Source organism: Corythoichthys intestinalis, chromosome 17, assembly GCF_030265065.1.
Source record: "Corythoichthys intestinalis isolate RoL2023-P3 chromosome 17, ASM3026506v1, whole genome shotgun sequence".
Lineage (NCBI taxonomy): Eukaryota > Metazoa > Chordata > Actinopteri > Syngnathiformes > Syngnathidae > Corythoichthys > Corythoichthys intestinalis.
The window spans coordinates 40,871,612-40,896,198 of NC_080411.1; the positions used below are offsets into that span (position 1 = coordinate 40,871,612).

The 24,587-nt window shown below is 38.0% G+C and overlaps 1 protein-coding gene across 2 annotated transcripts in view; it reads right to left on the bottom strand.

Annotated features, from left to right (window-relative positions):
• Positions 1-24,587, bottom strand: part of npr2 (natriuretic peptide receptor 2) — a 160,688-nt gene that overhangs the window by 40,666 nt on the left and 95,435 nt on the right. For both annotated transcript variants that reach the window (XR_009061042.1, XM_057818207.1), the window contains exons 8-10: positions 20,349-20,469; positions 13,582-13,656; positions 7,322-7,399 (exon numbers count right to left, since the gene is read on the bottom strand). Coding sequence is in view for 1 of the 2 variants with exons in the window: in XM_057818207.1 (XP_057674190.1) it covers positions 7,322-7,399; positions 13,582-13,656; positions 20,349-20,469 (274 nt within the window). In the remaining variant the exon portion in view is untranslated. The remainder of the gene's footprint in view (positions 1-7,321; positions 7,400-13,581; positions 13,657-20,348; positions 20,470-24,587) is intronic.

Consider the following 24,587-nt stretch of genomic DNA (forward strand, 5'->3'; position numbering starts at 1 on the left):
CAAGTGTGATCTGAGCTTTGTCAAAATCACACAGATGAAAACAAACAGTGTTTCCTTTAACTAAAACCACCCAAACATTTATAGGTTTTCATATTTTAATGAGGATAGCATGCAAACAATGACAGAAGGGGGGGGGGGGGGGGAATAAGTAAGTGAACCCTCTGTCTAATGAAACCTAAAGAGCAATTGAAACCAATTTTTACCAAACAATTTAAGTCAGGTGTGTGCCCAATCTCTGGTGAGTGGTTTAAAGTTTCCCTGCCCACTATAAAACACACACCTGGTAAGAAATGTCTTGATGAGAAGCATTGTCTGATGTGCATCATGGCTGGGTGAAAAGAGCTGTCTGAAGACCTGCGATGAAGGATTGTTGATTTGTACAAAGCTTGGAAAGGATACAAAACCATCTCTAAAAGTCTGGATGTTCACTGATCGACAGTCAGACAAGTTGTCTACAAATGGAGAGTTTTGCACTGTTGCTTCTCTCCCAAGGAGTGGCCGTCCACCAAAGATGACGGCAAGAGTTCAGTGCAGAATACTCATAGAGGTAAAAAAAAAAAAAAAAAAAAAGAACCCTAAAGTGTCTGCTAAAGACATACAGAAATCACTGGCATAGTCCAATATCTATGTTCACACATCAACTATATGTAAAACTAGGGCCAACAATGGTGTTCATGGGAGGAAATCCACGGAGGAAGCCACTGCTTATATATATATATATATATATATATATATATATATATATATGTATGTATTAGGGCTGTCAAACGATCAAAATTTTTAATCGAGTTAATTACAGCTTGATGTCCTAACTCCGAAGCGTCTACTTTTTCCAAAGCTAGACAGCTAGTGAACGACGCCTTAATAATCAGACTTCTTCCTTTTTCATCTGATTTATAAATAAAATGGCCTCAAACCATTGTCCTCTTTAGACCATCGTAAAACTACAAAAAAAAAGTACACATGCATTGCATTAGCAACAACGTTAGCTTAGCACGCTATACAGGTTCACTAAACATAAACAAAAAGCGTCTCATAAAAAAAATATAACATTTCGCTTACTATCATAATATGTACATTCTTTACAACAACCATACTTACGGACAAATCTTGTTCAAGGATCATATAAGCACAACATTACAACGTAGGCGTCAGCCCGAGACGTCGTGCAGCCATATTGAACTGGCAAGAAAACAATAAACCATGTCGCAAAGCGACCACAAGAGTTCGCTGTTAGACAGCACAAAAAGCCTTGCTGTAACACTTACCAAAAGGCAGAATACTGTCTGAGCAGGACATGTGCGTTAATTGCGTCAAATATTTTAACGGGATTAATTAAAAAAATCAACGCGATAATTTTGACAGCCCTAATATATATATATTATATATATACATATATACAGTACTGTGCAAAAGTTAGCTATATTTTATAAATAAATAAATATAATATAGAATATATAATAAATATCTTTTTTTAATTATTAAATTTATTAGGATCATGGAAGCTTCAACTTGGGGAAAATATATACATACAGTATATCCTGTATATTCATAATATAATATATACAGTATTGTGCAAAAGTTTTAGGCAGGTTACCTGCCTAAACTTTTGCACATGGAACAGCTCACCAACATCAACATCTCATCCCCACCGTGAAGCATGGTGGAGGGAGCATCAAGATTTGGGGCTGTTTTGCTGCCTCAGGGCCTGGACAACTTGCAATCATTAATAGAAGAATGAATTCAAAAGCTCATCATGATATTTTGCAGGAAATGTCATCTGAGGCTGTCGTCAGACAGTTGAAGCTAATAAGAGGATGGATGCTGCAACAAGACAATGATTCAAAACACAGAAGTAAATCAACTTCAGAATGGTTTCAGAAGAACAAAATACGCGTTCTAGAATGGCCAAGTCAAAGTCCAGACTTGAACCCTGTTGAGATGCTGTGTCATGACCTAAAGACAGCGATTCATGACAAACATGCCAGAAATCTGACTGAACTACAGCAATTTAGAAGAGAAGAATGGGCCACGATTAGTCCTGTTCGATGTGCCAGACTGATCTGCAGCTCGAGGAAGCGTCTGGTTGAAGTAATTCCTGCCAAAGTGGGGGCCACAAAATATTAAATGTGATGTTCACTTACTTATTTTCCTCCTTCTGTTATTGTTTGCATACTATCCTCATTAAAATATGAAAACCTGTTAACGTTTGGGTGGTTTTAGTTTAAGCAGACATTGTTTTTTCATCTGTGTGGTTTTGACAAAGATCAGATCATATTTGATGGTGATTTTATGCAGAGATGTGAGAAATTCCAAAAGGTTCAGATACTTTTTCATACCACTGCATACACAACACTACCTGGAGCCAGAGCCCATCACAGGTTACTTCAGGTATTGGGAGACTATACTGTTTACTTGTCCCCAGGCAATGCAACCATTCACAAAGCAAGACACACACACATTCACACTAGTGCTGCAACGATTAATCGATTAACTTGAGTAGTTCAATTAGAAAATGAAAGTGAATCAAATTTTGCTGCTTTGACGATTCGCTTAGAGTGGTGTTGCAATGGTTTGTTTTGAAAGTGTTTGCATTTAGTTTTAATAATTTGAATGGATACACTGCGCTCTCGTGGCAACAGTTAATGTGACGTAACTCGTCTAACATGGCTGTATCCAACTGCTCCTTGTTAAGGTCAACATAAGGTTGTAAGTATTTGTATGAGTTAATATGTTTGTCTATTTAGATTTTTTTTTGTGGGAATGTGTGTTTGAAAGATTTGTAAGTGCATTATTAAAAAAAAGTGTTAGCATTTTATAGCATTTAAGCTAGCGGACTTTTGCTATGCAAGTTTGCCAAATTTTTTTTCAACTTTTGTTGTATTTTTTTATACTGTTTGAGGCTAAGATAAGGTATTTTAGTTGATTTTTTAAAATGCATTTATTAGGCCTGTCAAAATTATCGCGTTAAGGGGCGGTAATTATTTTTTTTAAATTAATCACGTTAAAATATTTGACGCATTTAACGCACATGCCCCGCTCAAACAGATTAAAATGACAGCACAGTGTCATGTGCACTTGTTACTTGTGTTTTTGGTTGTTTTGTCACCCTCTGCTGGCGCTTGGGTGCAACTGATTTTATGGGTTTCAGCACCATTGTGTAATTATTGACATCAACAATGGCGAGCTACTAGTTTATTTTTTGATTGAAAGTTTTACAGATTTTATTAAAACGAAAACATTAAGAGGGGTTTTAATATAAAATTTCTATAACTTGTACTAACATTTATCTTTTAAGAACTACAAGTCTTTCTATCCATCGATCGCTTTAACAGTTAATAATGTAAAGGCCATCTTGTTGATTTATTGTCATAATAAACAAATACAGTACTTATGTACTTGGATATATATATATCCGTCTTGTGTCTTATCTTTCCATTCCAACAATAATTTACAGAAAAATATGGCATATTTTATAGATGGTTTGAATTGCGATTAATTACGATCAATTAATTTTTTAAGCTGTGATTAACTCGATTGAAATTTTTAATCGTTTGACAGCCCTAGCATTTATGGCTCTTGTGAAAGGTAAGTGCAATTCTGCATACCGACAGTTTGAAAAAACACTCAGGTACAGTATCTTGTATTCGCATTAATTCGTATAAATGTTTGTAATCCGGTGACTCGAATATTCCAACTAACTAAATGATAGATTAATCGATTACCTAAACAATCGATAGCTGCAGCCCTAATTCACACCATCACTGAGTGGGAACTTTACCCACATTGCCCGCACCAATGTCAAGCAAATGTACAGCCCATCAGTGACGCTCTGAGATATTAAATGAAAAATGAATCGCTTGATGGGGCACTGTATTATATTTTAAAACATTTTCATATTCTTAATAAAAAGGAGAGGTTTAACCTTGTGGGAATGTCTTTTACCTGCAGTGGCAATAAGTACCATCATGTCAGTTCATGGCTGTTTCATTTTACAGATGGATTTAAAACGTTTATTGAATATGTTTCCTTCAAATGGAGACTTGTTTATAACTCAAATCAACACTCAAGGTTTCAGCACATGTCTGTCTTCAAACTGAAAGCACAAGCCAATAGTTTTCGCATTTTCTTGTTGACGGGCGGATGCAGGATTTTAGGCCTTCCAAAAGGCTGACATTGTACCACCCTACTCTCGTTAACTGATGTGGGGGACATGTAAGGTAAGAGCAAACACATTACGGACAAATCGACCATTTTCAATGAAAAATTGGACTGCAAGATGCAGAGGTGTTGGAAGTCACGCACAGCAGGTGGTACTGAGGATCTTATATTGTTTTTCCCATCCAAAAACAGGCGTTGTGGTCCAACTTTGTCATGCTCGCGCTTTTTCTCCATATAAGCGTGCACAATGGCAGTACACATGCATGCTGGATAGTTTAGGTACTACTACTAGGCTACTACAAAGACAGCGTTCTATTTCACCTACAGTGTGTGTTGGAGTTTTGGCAGTTACGCTGCCGCTGTGTTATGGAAGGTATGTTCTTCCTATTCTTGTGCTCCAAAAATACTAAAACTAAAAACTTGCACATGAAACGTTGTTGTCTTTGATATTATTATGATGATGACTGTAATTATGATGATGATTAATATTATTGACTACTACTACTGCTGTGGCTGCAATACATGCTACCTATTAAGCTATTACAACTGCTAATCAGTACGTGTATGGATGGTAAAAGATGGTACAATCATTTTCAATCTGACTACAATTCTGTTTTGCGTCACAGCTGAAGCATCATTAGCTTAGCTAAACGTAGATATACAATGATAAAGAAATGGAAAACATTCATCTACTACAAGTCATACACAGGCTTCTTACCCTAAATGCATAAATGCAAGTGTTACATGTTTTTTGTTCGTTTACAGGTGGAAAACAACAACTTGATATATCTCACAACAACTAGCAACAAATGTCAAAGCTTGCGCCCTGCATGGAAACTTGTCTATAATGCAAATCCCCGCAGCTAGATGGCGCAATGACACACAAACACATTTGAAAACTCAAAGGTCCAATATGCCTCGATTTAACCCACTTTCACAACACTAAAATATATTGCACACGAATATCACAGCACTCTACACGGAGCCAGCTCAACAGCAACAAGAAACAGAAAATATGGCTACAACAAAAGCTATTTGAAGTTTTCCACAGTCTAAATCTGTAGTTTCTTCGCTGGGCACTATTATAAATTATTATAATCATCTTCATTTTCGATCAAGAATTTAATTTTAGAAAATTTCGCAGTTTTTGTCAAGACAAAAATCACAAATTTGTTTTTGCACCATGTTAATGCCTCCTCTGTCAACAGTAGGGCTGCAGCTATCGATTAATTATTTTAGTAGTTGATTAATCTATTAACTAGTTTCTTCGAATGAACGAGTAATCGGATTAGAAACCTTTTATAGGCTGCAGAATAAAAGAAAAAGAGCAAAGGCTTGCTAAGATTGCATTTTCAAAAAAGCATTAAATGCGAATACAAAATAAAATTCCCGTACCGAGTGTTTCGTCAAACTATGCAAAATTGCACTTTTATTTAAAGATAAATTAAAATACCTGATCTTAGCCTCACACGGTATAAAAAAAATAAATAAATGAGGCTCTAAGTACAACAAGAGAACAACTGCCTGACTTGCATAGCAAAAGTCAGCTCGCTTTAATGCTATAAAATGCTAACTTTTTTTTTTTTTTTTTTTTTTTTACAATACTCTTAACAAATCGTTCAAACACATATTACCACAAAAAAAAAGGCTAATTTTACAATGCGCTTAACAAATCGTTCAACACATTTTACCACAAAAAAAAGGCTAAATACACCTGTGAACTAAATTACGAATGCATAAAAACACATATTAGATCAAGCAAAAACTTACCTTATGTTGGTCTTAACAGGGAGCAGCTGGATTCAACTATGTTATATGAGTTATGTCATATTCGCTATTGCCACACCAGTGCCACCCAAATCAATCAAACTAAACGCAAACACTTTCAAAACAAACCATTAAAAACCCACTCTAATTAAAAGAATACTCGAAGCAGCAAAATTCGATTCAAAACTTTCTCTAATCGAATTATTTGAGTTGATCTATTAATCGTTGCAGCACTAGTCATCAGTTAACTTTTCCGTTCCAATAGCGCATTATCCGACATGAGCAAGCAAGGTGTCAGGTGGTAACCATGTTATCAACTAGAACTACCCAGGGTGGATCAGTTGATGCAAATCAATTTTGTATACAAAGAAGGGTCATCTGACCCTAATCAGCATATCTTTTGTGAGCATTGAGCATCGTTCCCATTGACAATCGCAAAACCACAGGGTTGAATTGCTCCAATTAGCAACTTGAGTGTTTGCAGGGGAGGGCTGCCTTGGATTTGTTGGACAGTGGACCACTCAGGCAGGCAATCGGGTGGACAACCTTTTTACATTTTCCAAAAGCTGCAGTTTGCTTACTGTACAAGGGACGGTGAAATTAAAAACAAAACAAAACATTTTTTAGTGGTGACATATGACACTTTGCCCTTTTCCCGGGGCCAGGTGTTGGAAGTTGTTGCCAAAGCAATTTTTCCTTCTGTGCCTTCTTTGCGCCAGTATGAGAGTGAGACATTTCCACCCGTCTCTCTTGCCTTCCGGTGCATGCCTGATACAACACATATGCATTCAGTGCTGCCATGTCAATCATATTATAGAAAACGGCGACTGGCCATTTCCGTGTTCCTCTGTGTTTGAAAAAGCCAAGGGAGCCCTGGATTTGCAAATATTCAAGATGTTAATTGCAGCTATCCAGAGTGAAACCCCCCCTTCACACCTAGGCATCGACTCCACAGGAGTATGTAGGGGGATTGTCAGCTGGATTGCTTGTTTGAGTGGTCCATTGTTTGACAAAGCCAAGTAGTCCGTTCGGTATCGGGGTCATTTGACACCTTTCTGGTCTTTCTTTATAGCCAAAAAAACCCGGGACTTCCACTATTAACAACAACAAAAAAACACTTTTTCAACATATATACCTAATCTCCAAAATTCAGTATTCTATTTTTTTATGTTTTATTTATTGATCGATTAAAAAAAAAAAAAAAACTACCAAAACACTTTTTTTTCTCCCCTACTACTACTACTACTACTTGTGCCACTGGTTTTTATCCAATAACAAATGGTTGTTACCTGTACAAAGCTACTTTACTGTCATACATTTCTATACATTGACTGGATATATGACTATAATATACTTTGAATAAATTCAAATCTCATTTGTAAGCAATACTTACATGTTTGAGTTCCAATAATACTTGTCTGGTGAGCTCGATTCTCTTCTTGTTGACATGTTTGATAGCCACCAGGTTGCCCTGCAATCAAGACACAGCGACGGCACGCATGAATAAAGGTCAAGTTCTGCCAAACGATGATGAACAACAACCACGCAAACTGATGAGGAAAAATGAAGAGAGAAAATTCAGCAACCGATTAAAGCAAAAATGTGAGGTAATTTTATCCAACCATATCATCTTCAGAATCAGCTTGATGGTACACTTGCTTCTAATACAAAAGGCTTAGGACCTTATTGCCATAGCAACACATCTCATCTCTTGTCTGTATAATACAGTATTACTGTTCAAAGTTGTGTGCAGAGCTACTAACTTTGACTCCCCAAAAAATGGACCAGGCCGAGCTTTTAACAAATCATGATGCTTGCGCACGCTCAGATCTCGAAACTCGAGCGCATGCATATATTGGCTTGGTTTCATTTCCATTTGTGACCATTTCTTATCCATAACATTCCTTATAACTCGGAATTTCTATTCGGTGAATGTCCACCACTTTTAACCACTCACTATATTATTGTTTCATCTAAGTACGTACACTACAGCATATATAAGGCTTCTGTGTCTCCTCTCTTGCTGTAAAATATATGAAGCAATAAGCCAGCAGACAACTTGGAACCTCTAAAGTGCCTCCGAAGTAGAACTGAGACCAAAATTTATAATGGGTGAGATGTAACTGCACCTTCAATCTCTTTGTTGTTTGTCTTTAAAATTAAGACATACGATGTAATTATTTCTGCACTGTAATAATCCAATTTGAGTTACCCGATAATGACTTTTTAACCAATAACCGATAATTATTGTCGAACTCCAAAAATCCCATACCAAAACAAACCGATATCAATATATGCGGTTATTGCTAATTGTACTGGGATGCTCCACTGGATGCTTTAACAATGATATATGTAACAACTTCAAGATTTTTCAAATAAAAGAAACATTCTGTGAAAAATAAGAGAAAACTTCAACTGAGGATATAGAAAATAAATGTCCCATACAAATAATATAAATTGAATTGAGCCAAAATGACCATAGTTAAATAAAAGGAATTATTCACACTTAAATCATGCTTACAGTAGTTACCCCAAAGAGCCACAAACAGGGGAAAAAAGCACTACAAATACAGGCAGGCAATCATAAGGCTTGACAATGCAATGACAATTCCTAAGATGCATTTTGATGGGCTTTTGCAAGGATTTTTCGGTAACGCTATATAATAACTATCAGCTATAACTAGTTAATAGATCATTAGTAAACTGTTAATAAATGATTTATTGTTGATCTGTAAAGTGTTTGTTAACTCTTTGTTAAGCATATATAATGATGCTTACAGATAGTTAATATATCATTAATACACTGATAATGAGTAATAAATGATTTGTAAACTGTATGTCAATGATTTACGCCTACACCTTAAATTAGTAATATACCATTAATAAGCTATTAGTAACTTGCTAACGACTTATTAAGTATATTCGATAGTTTATCTATGTTATTAGGACATTATTCTAAAGTTAAATGTATATTACTAATTTAAGGTGTAGGTATACAGTAAATCATTGACATACAGTTTACAAGTAATTTATTACTCATTAACTATCATAGTATTTCTATTAAACCCTAACCCTATACCCATCATTGTAAATGTAAACACTTAACAAATCAACAATAAATCATTTATCGAGTTTACTAATGATCTATTAACTAGTTATAACGGATAGTTATTATAAAGTGTTACTGATTGTTGTACTTTATTACTGTTCTAGTTCCTTAAAGACTATTTATTGATATTGATGTGGTCAAAGGTTTTGAACAGGCGTGATACTGGTTTGTGGCCACAGCGTACACATCTGATGTTGCTCACCGTGGTACTCAGTGGGCTCAGGGAGCTTGCGTGTCTGCTCAGAGACATGAAAATTTTGAGGGAATATTGGTTGAAGCGTTGGAAACTTGGGATATTATATGTGTAGTTCTTTTGACGTGCCACCGCAAGTCCAGACAGTGCTGGCCCACGAAAATAAAACCACAAAAATAGACACTTCGGTCCTCTAGGTTTTTTAACACAGGTGAATATCATCATCTATTTAGATGTTCCCGCTCCTGCCTGCTTCCGCTGATTATTATTCCCGTCCTGTGACCTGCGGGATTTCCCGAAATAATTCCTGCTCTAGTCTAGTGCAAACCCTCCACCAACTGTACAAGAGTGTGCAGCACCCACCCATCTGAAGGTGCGCTGCTCGCTGTTGATCAATATCTTGTCCACCTGCCTAATCTTGCTTGTACTCGTTGTAGGTTCCAAAACGTCAAAAAGCCCCAGCTCGACACTCTCTTTACTCGCCTTCCTCACGCACGCTGGACAGTGGCCAAAAACAAAAAAAAATACTCCTGCTGCTCTTTCTAAGTTTGTTCCTTTAATATACAAAAAAACGTAGAGAGAGAGAGAGAGAGAGAGAGAGAGAGAGAGAGAGAGAGAGAGAGAGAGAGAGAGAGAGAGAGAGAGAGAGAGAGAGAGAGAGAGAGAGAGAGAGAGTTAAATCGAGAAATCTAAATAAATCATGAGAGAGAGAGAAAAAAGGTAAAAAAAACTGTTTGGCTCTCTGTCTTATACCTTAGCGCAACTGTCCACACACACAGCTACTTCCACGTATATCGTACGTCGGCAAACATGACGTCACAAGCTAGTTCTATGAAATCAAAACAAATAAATCACAATCTACATTAACAATCAACTAAACCATTATTTAGGCTCCTACACTCGTGTTGCTGCCTCTATCCCAAAGCCAGGCGACTGCATGACGGATCCGGCCCCAGCTCGCCAGATCCGCATTGCAATCACACCCGCTTAACATCAGTGCGACAGATGCTGCCCGGATCTGCACTATGACATTTCAAATTATAGGTTACACACTGTTCCGGGGCCGACTGTGCAGACTGGACGCGCTCAAACTATAATGGATGACATGTGACGTCACTGTCAGGCCGCACCTGAAAAGGAAACTAAATAGTTTCCTGCTAAACAACTAAACTGCTACTACTGCAACTAAACAAATACTGCTAAACAAGTTATTCAATCGAGCGTTGATAAAATGGCCGGTGTATTCAAGTGATCTGCCCTGTCTGCAAGTTAATTCAAACGCAATTCAAAATTTGTTGCATAAAGCATGTGTCACTTTGCCTTAATTGTAACCTTGATTGCACAGATGGGTGAGCCTGGGACCAGGTGCCGCTGATCATCGTCAGCAGCTTACTTAAAACTTAAATACAATATGTTGTTTGCAGTCTAAAAATGTGTCATCTTTAATGTGGAGTTCCTTGTTCCAATTAAAATATTTTGTGAAAAAGTAATGTTGTGTTATGGTGTTGTATGTTGCATTAATATGTTAGCATTAATAAATGGCATGAAAAAGAAGTGTTCTCATTATTGCTTTTAATAGACAATATTAATTTGCAATATAAACACATTACAGTATGATACATTGAACAAAATGGGCCCCAAATTTAATACTGAAAACGGTTTTGATACAAATCTGGCCCAGATTAGGTAACACATGTGCCATATCCGGGCCACACATTAATGTCGTGTCTGTTACTTTGGACCAGTTCTGGCCCAAAACTGGTTGCTGATCCGGCACGTGACTCCATACAGAGTTTCGGCCATTGTTCAAAAAGACATTGGGGCGGATCAGTTTTACAAAGTTGGGCCGAAATTTACAGTACATCTGGCCCATGTCCGCTCCAGTTATATTTTGCTATCTGGGTAGTGCTCATTTACGGTATAGTTGCACAGGACTTATCGATTGCACGAGGCATGAAAACAAATTCACAATGAGAAAAAAAAACAAACAAACAAAAAAAAAGTAAAATGTAGCGCAGTGTCAGGTTTGCGGGCAGGCAGGTGGTGTGTGGACCCAAATGCAGGGAAAGGGAGGCAAGTCAGATAGACGGTGCAAAAAGTATTTAATTAAAGCCAACAAAAAACAAAGTACAAACAAAACGACTGGGGAATCCAAAAAACTTAAGTCAAACAAAAGTCAGGGTACTAACAAAAGACTGGTATCAAAAACTTAACTTAGGCCAGTACTTCTCAAATAGTGGGGCGCGCCCCCCTGGGGGGGCGCAGAGCAATGCCGGGGGGGCGCATGTGACCTCGGGGAACATGTTTTTTTTTTTTTTGCCGTACTGGAATAAAGTGTACTTGCACATCCACTCAGTAGGTGGCAGTGGCGCTCTCATTTTCAGAGTGCGCGCAGTATTTTTGAACTAAGGAAGAGCACTCAGCACACACAGACAACAGATATGAAGAGCAGTGTGCCACCGCCGTTTTCGAAAGCCGTTTTCCGACCGGACTCACTCACGCAGCGACCCACTGTCTTGTCCGGTTCTCACGTCGCCGCCCAAGAAGTGCCATTTTCGGCTTGGGATCGTCACGACGACTGCCCTCACCTACGGTTCTACCTCGGCCGCCGTGAATGCGCTTTTTTCGTGCCGTTTGCCTTTTAGCTTTGACTTTTAATACAGTGGGTGATGATGAAAGACCACTGTTTACAGTGTCTAAAAATAATTATAGCAGACAGCAAGAAGCCAAATCAATTAAGACGCCACTTAAAGACATTAGACCCCAATCTCATTGTTAAGCCGCTTGATTTTTTCAGTGAAAACGTGCCGAATATTGCCAACAATCGTCCTGCTTTGTCAGTGTTATATCAGTAAGCCAGTGAGCATTGTTAGCATGCTAATTGCAAAATAACTCCACACCATTGCAAAGGAGGTAAATACTGTGAGCAGCAAAAATAAAAACTGTCCTGTCCAAGGACACTTTTTTCCCCCCTTTTATTCAGATTTGTTTTTTCGGTCAAATTTTTTGGCACATTGTCCTCATGAGTGAATGTTTCTAATCAATTTTAATTTGGTGTTATTTACTGATTTTAATACATTTTATTTTTCTGTATCAAATGGTCAAAAATGTACCTTGAGTGTATTTTTTAGTTTGGATGTGATTTTTTTTTTTTTTTAATTCAGGCAAATTGATGCACGTCAAGTCTTCTCTGTTACAAACAAAACAATGTCAATAAAGTTATACTTTATTATAAGTTGATCTATGTTACTTTTTTTCTTTATTAGAAAAAAAGGACACAATGTTAGGCAGATGCGTATTTATAATAGTAATTTTATAGACAAATGATACTATTTACAGTGGCGGCAGAGAGTTTGGGGGGGGGCGCGAAACATTTACGTCTTCCTTGGGGGGGGCGTGACAGAAAATAATTGAGAAGCACTGACTTAGGCTGAGGAACACAAGGGCTGTAAAGTAGAAACGGGCAAGAATTGACACTGACGTGAACATGCACAGTGAAAATGTCACGACAAGGAGTGAAAAGAAACTGGGAGCTTATATACACACACAGATAAGGGGTAACGAGACAACGAGGAAGAGGTGGGTGGCACAGGAGGATGCAGATTGGAGGATACAATAGGAGCAGGAACAACAGGTGAAATCAATGGGCAATCACAGGGACACACTAGGAGGTAACCAACTCAAAATCTAGCACACAGGCGACAATTTGAGAAGTAGTAGAGTAAAAGTATAGATACGTGCTTTAAAATGTAGTGTAGCAAAAGTAAAAAGTACCACTTCACATTGGTACTCAAGTAAAGTACAGATACACAAAAATGTACTTAAGTACAGTAACAAAGTACTTTTACTTAAATTCCACCACTGTCTAGGGCATTACATTTGAACAATCAAATGAAAAAAAAGTACAGCAATAACTGAGCGTGTGAGCTTTAGTTGTGTTTATATACACTGAATATACAGCTAGTAACTGCTTGCCTTCGTACAGTGTATGAAAATATTTAATAACCAGTGCCATGCAGACAAACACAATATCAATGTTCTCATTATTGAGCCACTTATGTTTGACATTTTTCCACACACCTCCTCTGCCATAAACAGATAAATTAACGTCAGCAACAAGTTAATTGTCACGTCCAGAAACTCTAGACTGCAAGGCGGGATCATCGAAATAGACAGGCGGTGGGGTGGGGTGGGGGGGGACAACTGACTACTGACGCATTCTGCAGCTCACGTTAAAACCGACTACCTAAATTCGCCCACACGCTTTCTCCTCTCCGCTTCCTCAGCAAGCATGTACATGTGTAGGTGGCAAAAGAGAGAGTTGAAAATGTCAGAACTCACCAAGCCTTACCTTAAAATAGCCCGTTTTTGCAAATAGCTGATATTTTCCGTGAGCAGTTATCAGGGAGCCATAGCTAGAGCCTCTCTGAGGAGAAAAGGATGAAAAAGAGTGGTTAGCCTTGAGTCAATTTGTGCAAAGAGGATTAAATTTCTGTCCACTTTCGACAATGTCACTTAGCCGCAAAATAAATTTATAAAAAAACGTAAGTGTATTCGGGTCTTCAAAACAGCAGCTCAAGGCCTTGAGTAAATGTTCTCAAAGAGTGAATCAGTGCTTTGCGGAGGCAGTGTGTGCAGAGATTGAGTAGCATCATTTTTACAATTGGATAGAATGCAAACACTGGGAGCACAATGGAAAATAACATCTGGAAAAGTCATACAAATAACATTTCCAAATTATTTAACTGATCTAACTTTCCAAAATACTGTAGACCATGCAATGAATCACATTTTGGATGACAGTGCCATATCCACTGTACACTGTCATATTTACATGTTGATTTTATATCCTGATTAAGTTAATATTTTTGTAAGGTAGCTCCACAGGTTCTCAATGGGGTTGTAGTCAGGGATAGTTGTGGATATGCTGTGCTTTTTAACTCTTTGACTGTACAGTTTTTTTGTGTATGTTCAATGTATTTCTTGAGATTTAGCATTGGAAAGATATATCCAGTATAAGATTTTTTTTTTGTGCCTTTTTTGCCTAAAGTGTCATTTAAATTAAAAAAAAAAAAAAAAAGTTTTAGACATGTTACTCTTCCACCGAAAAAAGTCTTTATTAATTTAATTGGGAGTCTTGCGCTTAAAACACATTTTTTTCACTTAGTCAGGAGTACATTATTTAACAGTTGGATCATTTTCTTGAAAAGTCCAGTTCATCTCTTCCCCAAGGCAGTCCAAACAATCCTCTTTTCCCCCAATGTGCATAAAACCGATGATTTGGAGCAGGTCCTTTAAGTAATTTTCTTTTACGCGACTCTCCTGGCAAACGAATTATCAAACATGCCTGAGATTCTAATCGGTGATGAAAATAGAGAGAGAAACAAAACAGACAGAAAAAAAACTTCACTAGATGAATGAAAACTATATGTCTACATAATAAAAATCCCGTGTGTACAATAATGCACAGTGTAATCCTGGGATTGAAGGACACAAAAGTGGAAAACGTTGCTTTTTACAAATGCATGTTGGATGAAGCTCAACCCGCAGAAGATGCATGAGTCCTCAGACAACAGAACCCGATACTCGAAGAACGTGACAAGGTATTATAAATATAGGGACGCGGGCCAGGCAAAAGCTTATTTTAACGATCACTTAATATGTTTTTGCCACCACAAACCCAGCCATCTTCAATAAACCACTGGCATAGCAACCTGGAATGTGCAAACAAAAGATATTGACTCTTTCGAGGCTGCTTCTTTGCATTTTCTCTGCCTATAACTAATTATTGAACGCGGAAAAATTAGGGCTGCAGCTATCGATTATCCGGGTTTCTCCAACAGATAAAAGATTGTGGCGCACAGCCACACAAAAAAAAGCAAAAAAAAAAAAAGGTCACCACACCTTGCAAATGAGAATTTCTTTTTCTTTTTTTTTTTTTCTTTTTTTTTAAGATTTAAAGATACATTCTAATTGATAATTTATTTTTATATTATTTTATTATTATATTATTTTATTTATATTTTATATTTATATATTTTATATATAAGTTTATATTTATTTAATTTTATAATTTAACAATACGACTGAATGAATATACTACTGTATATACAGGTAGCCCCTGGGTTACAACTAGGGTTGTTCCAATCATTTTTTTTTGCTCCCGCTCCGATCCCGATCATTTTAGTTTGAGTATCTGCCAATCCCGATATTTCCCGATCCGATTGGTTTTTTTTTTGCTCCCGATTCGATTCCAATCATTCCCGATCATTTTTCCCGATCATATACATTTTGGCAATGCATTAAGAAAAAATTGAATAAAACTCGGATGAATATATACATTCAACATACAGTACATAAGTACTGTATTTGTTTATTATGACAATAAATCCTCAAGATGGCACTTACATTATTAACATTCTTTCTGTGAGAGGGATCCACGGATAGAAAGACTTGTAATTCTTAAAGGACAAATGTGACTTTGTATATTGTGACTAAAAAGTACAACCATGACTGTGCGTAATGGTACCATTTGATAGGTATATCTTCTCAGCGTTGGGAAATAAAATAGGGTGTTAAGAAAAAGATCAACTACCACCTTTCTTCCCCACATTGCTTCCCATGCTATTTCTGATTGTTGAGAGAGGGATTTTAAGGCTTTAGCCAATTAAAAAAAGGCTTCAAAGGCTGCTAAAATTCTCTCTACTCATTTTACGTTGCCTTTTAGTTCTATATATACGTAATACGCTGCCATTATAGATTGAAAGCGACAATGCGTGAGTGGGTCGTGCAGCGCATGCGTTAATTGCGTTAAATATTTTATTTTTATTACCGCCGTTGACGCCATAAATTTGACAGCCCCACTTTAAGCCAAAACTAAAGACTCTGGATGAGTGTAAGACATTTTTTTCTGTAACGTTAAATACAATTAGAAAACGATTTAATAAAAAAAAAATATATATATATATACATATATATATATTAAAAAAGGCATGTCCGATATTTTTTTGCCGATTCCGATACTTTGAAAATGACGTGATCGGACCCGATCGATCGGGATGCCAAGACATCTCTCGTTACGACGTACTCATTTTTTTTAAGTCACATAAACAGTGCTTAATTGTATCACACGGTTTCTTCTTTGGTTTTTTTTTTTTTTACTTTACTTTATTAGCATGACTTGTTCTGTCCAAGTTGTTCAGCTTGACAGGCAGCAAACAAGGCTTTTTGGAGCTTTTTACTTCCTTTACTTTTGACAACTTCTAAAGCTGTAACACACATATGTACACGTGTGTTCAAAACGACACGCATTTTAACAATAAAACACTCGACACAAAAAGATTGGTGTTCAAACGTCCATCTAGTCTGATCAATACGTACTGTAAATACAGTAGCTTAAATTAGCCTAAGTTGCTTCACAAAAGTCTGCTAGCTTAAATGCTACGAATGCTAACGTATTTACAATTCTCATAGCAAATCGCTCATACGTAATTCCACAAAGTGCAGCTCTAAACCTAATTACAAATGCATACACAAACATATAGTATATTAGCTGAAGCAGCTTACAGCCTTATGTTGCCCAAACCAGAGCGTAGCTATCCTTTATCCATATGAGACGTCTGAGTGCTCCTGTATGGAAGCATTATTGAACAACAGTCCAGCCAGACCCAACGCTGCCGCCAGAGGGCAGTATATCCTCTACCAATAAACAAACTACAGTACTTTTGGACTTTTGGGATAGTTATTTAGAATTTTTAAAGGCATAATTCTGACTTATGCGGAAATTCGGGTAATGTCGCCAGCGTAGGAGCGGAACTCGTTCGTAACCCGAGGACTACCTGTAGCTAATTATTTACGTACTATTTGCCAGAAGTCGTCTGAAATACAAATTGTTCCTTTACACGCTATATTTTGAAAATCACACTGGTTCTCCTGTTGCAAGCTTGTGCCTGACTGTGTTGGCGCGGAGTTGGAAATCGGGAGAAGAATCCACAGAAAGGTATTTGAACTTAATGAATGTAGTTCTGGTTTAAGCCTGTGAAAACGACCTTAATATTGTTGTTGACATTGACAAGTGACGTGTGTTTGACCCAAATCGTTGCGTCCTAGCATAGCATTCGTTCGTTGCTGATGTCACTGGTTGTAATTTGAGATGAGTATTTTCGAAGTAAGTATTTCGAAAAGCTTTAAGATGTCAACGGACGAGAGTCCGTTAACAGAAGTATTATTATGGTGTACGTGTTAGGGCCAAATAAAAAGGAAGAACAAGAAAAAAAAGGACTGTGAGATGTAAGTCGTACAATTGCTACGAGAAAGGAAGTTTTTTACGTACATGTACCGTAGCCGAGAGCTACGACAAAGCATTAGTATAAATCTTTCTATTGATTATAATTTGATTTCGATGAGGCAAAATATTAAGGATTTCCTTATTTGTTGAATTGATTCTAAAACATAACACGCTTTCAATTTTGTTGATTTTAACTGAGGCGGCAACATGCATAGTACAGTATGTAGCTGCTTATTCAGCAACATTAGCCCTACATAATGGATGGATGGATGGATGGATGGATGGATGGGTGGGTGGGTGGGTGGGTGGGTTGGATGGACGGGCGGACGGGCGGATAGATTAGTTTTATTTACCAGACTCAATGTCCAAATCACAACAACACAACACAAGAGATCAAAACATAATAATAAAAACAATAAAACAATAACAAGTGGACTACAATAAACAACACTGGGTCTTTTTGTGACCCATTTTTAATAGGCATATATACCAGTGCTTCCAAAACCGTGATAAGTAGCGTGTAAAACTGTGCAAAATCTTAGTCAGGCCCAACACAATCACATTTTTGAAGCATTTAGACTACCAATAAAATTAAACATGAGTATCCTTAAGGCAGACTGAAGGGTATTCACGCAAGCTGCTACAAACATATCTGAGGCACTACTCCATCTGTGTCTTTTCAACAAGATTCTCAGAGAGTCATTATGTGCCACCTGAAGTCTCTGAAAACTTTCTTTGTTATAATTAGACCACAGATGTGCAGTGTAGAGGGGTGTACAATAGGCCTTAAACAGGGCCACCTTGACCTCATCAGAGCACTGACCAAATTTACTTGAAAGGATGTTAGCTTGGACAAATAGAGAACGACAACACTGACGAAATACTGTACGTACGTTACGTGGCGCATTGACGCCTCGGTTAAAATCACCAATATTGAAAGCATCTTGTGTTTTAGAATCAGTTTTAAAAATAAGAAAATCCTTAATATTTTTGCCTCACGTCCATCAAATTATTATCCATAGAATGATTTATACTAATGATTCGTCGTAGCTCCCAGCTAACGTACAGTACATGTACGTAAAGTGCGTAGCGGCTTACAGCTACATTACCCCTACGTAATAACACGACTTTTTTTCTTGTAGCAATAGGATGATTCGTAGTCCTTTGATTTATTTTTTTAATTTGGCCATAATACTCCATTGCAAATGTAGACCATCCGGTTCCGAAATATTTCATTAGTTGTCTAATGAAATATTCCTAATAGATCCATATTATGGTTCTTCTTGGAAAATGTCTGAAAAATATCAGACCCCGATGCAGCCTACCACCACTTGCCTGGCTCTGCCAGACTATTCTCCCTGTATTTTTCAAACACTGAGAGAAATAGTCTGGGAACCATCCCATTAACGGCCTTTTCGAGCAGGTACAAAATCAATCGACAAATCAGATTCGTTTATTTGCGTGACGTGTTCTTCACGAGCAACGTCACTCATGCGCGCCGAAAGTCGTCTCCACAACACAGATGGTCAACGGGATAACCGAGAACATGTTCCAATCCGCGGTAAATTCTGTTTTAAATTACCAAAAACACAGCGACACGAGTCATTGACAATAGTCTGTCTCGCGCTAGCCATGTTGAATAAACTCCGCTCTCTTCGTATGTTTACTTCTGTGCGCAAGTCCCTCGTCCTTCCGTCGTCAGTTAATAACGTCACGTCTGCCCGTCACTGATTGGTCCACTCCGCTGTCTGTTTGCTGTGGTTTGCTCCGCCCTGGAAATTGTATCCGTGGGAATGGTGGCCAGACTCAATAGCTGGAACAGCGTTGAGTCTGGTGTACCAGGCAATACCACCACCACAGCTTCAAAAAAATTTTAGGGGAAACCCTGATTATTTAAGTAATCAATTAATCTATCAATTAGTTAGTTCGAATAATCGAGTATTCCGATTAGGAACATTTAAAGCGTTGAAGAAGAAATTTAAGTAGATGTAAAACAAAGGCTTGCTGTGATTGCAGTTTCAAAAGAGTGATAAATGATAATAAAAAAAAAAACAAATTCCTTACTTGCATAGCAAAAGTCAGATAGTTTAAATGCTATGCAATGCTAAAGTTTTTTTTTTTTTTTTCAATGCTCTTAAAAAATCTTTCAAATACATATTCCCGCAAAATAACTGCAAAACATACCTCTAAACAAAATTACGAATACAAACAATCATATTAGCTCAAACTAAAACTTATGTTGGTCTTAACAGGGAGCAGCTGGATCCAGCCATGTTAGATGAGTTATTTCATATTCACTTTTGCTACTAGAGGGCAGTGTATCCACCCAAAATGAATAAAACTAAATGCAAACATTTTCAAAACAAACCATTACAACGCCACTTTAATTAAGCGAGTCCTCGAAGCAGCAAAATTTCATTCAAAGCTTTTTTCTAATCAAATTACTTTAGTTAATCGATTAGTCGTTGTAGCACTAGTAAAAATGATCATTTTTCCATTCCCGGCAGAGCAATAATAAACTGACAGTAAAGCTAGTGTTAAAGAAAGCAGTTGGATGTTGGCGTTGTGTTTTCTAGAAGCTGCCAGAAGAGCAACAACTTGTTAATTGCACAGTGGAGGCTGTGCCAGTAACATTTCCAGAGAAGGCAATATAAAGTAGAGAATTATTATGACATCTGCCAGCATTAATATGAGCTTATGTGGGTGTAACACAGCCTCACAACAATTGCGCTTTGGAGCTTTCGCTTTCTTTAAACTCGTGTGGACAATTAGTTTGTTTGTTGCCTTTATTGTGATTAAATTATGCAGTATATTATGAGACGATCATTTACCTGTGAGAGTGTTAGGCGACTGCCGGCTCGTTTGTGATATTTATTGGGGCTCTCAAACTGTAGGTCCTCCCACCGAATCCTCCACAGCATTCCAGCTAATTCTTTCTCCAACTTTAGTTTCCTGCAAAAGAGGAAAAGTGGTGTAACCAGCAGTAAAACATGGAAGAGACGAAACATTTCGTAAAGATCTGATGAAAAACTTTCTTCGTTAAAACTTTCAAGCACGAATTATGATTTTTTTTTTTTTTGACGCTCACAGGGCATCATTGACAGCGCTAGGGTTTCGTCACTCCCAGTCTTTCCAGTATAAGTGAATTGGACGTCGTCAATTGCAGGCAATGAGACACTGGACAAAAGTAGTTTAGAATGTTACTTGGTGCTATAACCAATGGATTTCTATTTCTATTCATTTTTAATTTAATTAACTTAGCTTTCATAAACATTGTATTAATTCATAAATGTACCATAATTTTCGGACTATAAGCCGCTACTTTTTTCCCTCATTTTGTATCCTGCACCATAAAGTTCTGTGCGGATTATTTGTTGATTTATTTGGCCTAATAGGTTAAACTTTATTTGACAACGGTATCATAAGACTGTCTGTCATAAGACCGTCATAATTATGACATGACACCATCATGGTCAATACTGAATGTTTATGGCAGATGTCATTCAGTGTTATCCAGTGAATTATGTCACAAACTCCATTTATGTCCAGTTCGCATCTTTTACATCCATTCAAAAGTGAGATAATTTACCAGATGACACTAAATGACATTTATCATAAGCATTCATTAATGCTCACAGACAGTGTCATGTCATAATCATCATTGTCTTATGGCGCCACTGTCAAATAAAGTGTTACCAAATACCATTATTAGTAGTTAATGAAACAAATGGAACAGTAACTGAAGAAATAATTAGCAGAGTACATACATTTTGATTGTTATCTACATCTGTAGCGCTACAATGCATGCTAGGAGGCATGATGGACGACAACAGTGTTGACAGCAGGAGGTTGACTGTCTCCCCCAAGAGATTCTTTTGGGGGGGACAATAAAGCTTATCAGCCAATTAGTTCAAAGCTTCATGGTGGTTCATTTGGTCTTATGATGCCGCGTTGCCGGTTAGCTAGAACTACCAAGGGTGGATCAGTTGATACAAATCTCTCATCTGACCCTAATCAGCATATCTTTTGTGAACATTGAGGTCATCATTAGTCATTCCCATTCAAACTCGCAAAACCACAGAGTTGGATTGGTTCAATTGGCATCTTGAGTGTTTGCAGGGCGTGCAGGGGTGCCTTGGCTTTGTCGGACAGTGGTCCGCTCAGGCAGGCAATCGGGCGAACAACCTTTTTACATCTTCCAAAAGCTGTAGTTTGCCTACGTACAGGGGACGTTGTAATAAAAAACAAAACATTTTTTTGTTGTGACATATGACACTTCGCCCTTTTCCCAGGGCTAGGTGTTGGAGGTCGTTGCCGAAGCAATTTTTCCTTCTGCGCCTCCTTTGCGCCCACACGAGAGTGAGACAATTCCTTTGCAAGACCCACCAAGAAGTCCACCCATCTCTCTTGCCTTCCGGTGCATGCCTGATACAACACATGTGCATTCAGTGCTGCCATGTCATATTGTAGAACACAGCGACTGGCCATCTCCGTGTTTCTCTTTGTTTGACAAAGGAAAGGGAGCCCTGGTTTGCAAATATTCAAGATGCTTATTGTAGCTATCCAGAGTGAAATCCCCCTTCACACCTAGGCAGCGACTCCACAGGAGTGTGTAGGGGGTTGTCTGCTCAATTGCATGTTTGAGTGGTCTATTGTTTGACAAAGCCAAGTAGTCAGTTTGGTTTTGAGGTCATTTGACGCCTTTCTGGTCTTTCTTTATAGCAAAAACACCCTGGGATTTCCAGTGTTAATATCTTTTGGTGTAAATATCCCATAATTCATTGAGGACAGCTGGGGCAGATAGCCCAGTGTGGCTTATCTATGAACAAATGCCGTTTTCGTTTCAAATTTGGTGGGTGTTGGCTTATAGTCAGGTGCGCCTTATAGTCTGAAAATTTCGGTACTCTACTTACGAATGTCTCTACACATAGAATTTTCAGGTTAAGACAGGCCTCAACCGGAAGTGTACAGCATAGACTTCATAATGATATTGACGTTACACCCTCCTGCAGACACTGCAACACGCCTTCAAGTAGGGGCCCTGCCCACAAAAGAGGAGTTATTCTCAAACACACGCACGCAATGATCTAACGTCGGATTTAGGTTGAACATCCAGACAGCTAACCAACATCAAAACCTCATTTCCACCGTGAAGCATGGTGGAGGGAGCATCATGATTTGGGGCTGTTTTGCTACCTCAGGGCCTGGACAACTGGACAATCATGAATGGAAGAATGAATTCAAATGTTTATCAGGATGTTTTGCAGGAAAATCTGATGCCGTCTGTAAGACAGTTGAAGCTAAAAAAGAGGATGGATGCTGCAAGAAGACAATGATCGAAAACACAGAAGTAAATCAACTTCAGAATGGTTTCAGAAGAACACAATGCATGTTCTAGAGTGACCAAGGTTCAGTCCGAACTTGAACCCCATTGAGATGGTGTGGCATGACCTAAAGACAGCGATTCATGCCAGACATCCCAGGGATCCGACTGAACTACAGCAGTTTTGTAGAGAAGAACAGGCCAAGTTTAGTCCTGATCAGGATGCATCTGGTTGAAGTTATTGCTGCCAAAGGGGGGGGCAAAAAATATGAAATGTGATGGTTCACTTACTCCCCCCCCCCCCCCCCCCCTCTGTCATTGTTTATATACTATCCTCATTAAAATGTGGAAATCTATTAATGTTTGGGTGGTTTTAGATAAAGCAGACACCGTTTTTTTCATCTGTGTGGTTTTAACAAAGATCAGCTCAAACTTAATTGTGCTTTTATGCAGAAATGTGAGAAATTCCAAAAGGTTCGGATACTTTTTCATACCACTGTAAACAACTTTTCTGTTTCCAGCGGCTGTGTGAAGGATGAATAGTAAAAGGTAATGAATCCAATTGTGGCGAAAATTTACCATATGACGGTTAGCAACCGTGCGGCTACGTGTGGATCATCCCCCCCATCCACCCGAACTCGTCGGCGCTAAAAGCCGGGAAAACCAGGCCAATGTTTATTCTGTATATCCTGTTAACCTCTTTTTTTTCCCCTCCTAAGACAAAACTTTTAGTCTCTTTTGTTGCTCTGCCACCTTTGCAGAATTCGCCCGAAAGCGTTCGCATCGACTTCCATCTTAAAAATGAATGGGGAAAGGGAGCAAATCAGCATATTTGTAGTTTTTTGTGTGTGGAATGGTTCCTGCCCCCTCCTCAAAGTTAATTACCAGTGAAAGTGGTACAGACCCCCTCAAGATGTAAAAGAGATGTCATTCAACTAGTTGTCAGTCGGCATATTATTGCAAATGTTCTGAAAATATTGCATAAAGATTGAAAAGTTACCTAGTGTTGCGTTAAGATAGAAAATAATGCAAAAAATGCTCCAAAACGAAATTAATTTGGACAATTGTGAATTAAATAAGGTCTCAAAATGATTAATTGATTGTCAATACAGTTGTCGATTACTTTGATACTCGATGATTAGTTAATTATTCAATTAACTACTGTACCTCTAATTGTAGGATCTGGAAATTGTTAAAATACTACCCCCCAAAAAATGCGTGAACATTAATGAACAATTAAATAAAGGCTTCACTGTGTTGGCAGTTCGACCCTGGAGTAAAGTAATTTATTTGAAATCATTTTCTATGCGAAAAATAATACGATCAGCATAATGAAATTTATCTTTGGCTGAGAGAGATTGGCCAATAAGTTAAAGAAACAAAAGTTGACGCAAAAGAGCACGTGACCACAAAATGTCTGCACCACCTAACTAGACATATTAATCCTTAAGAATTGCGACAGGTCTGATGTTATTTTTCACCATCAGTTTTGGCACATTGGAGCACCGCAGAGGTTAAGCAGCTTTCCAGCGATTAGTCCAAAGCCTTCCAGTTACATTTTTATACGTGTGTCTATTTGTGTTTCGACAGACGCGAGAAAAATCCTTTTCCCTCAAAAAAATGACGAACGAGCAGAGCCCACACATTCCGACACCGTCTAAAAGGTGTAAAACACTTCCAGATGGCTGCAGGAAATTATTGCAGCGCTTGCATATTGTGTTCTAGCTTCTCTCCAACCTTGTTTTTT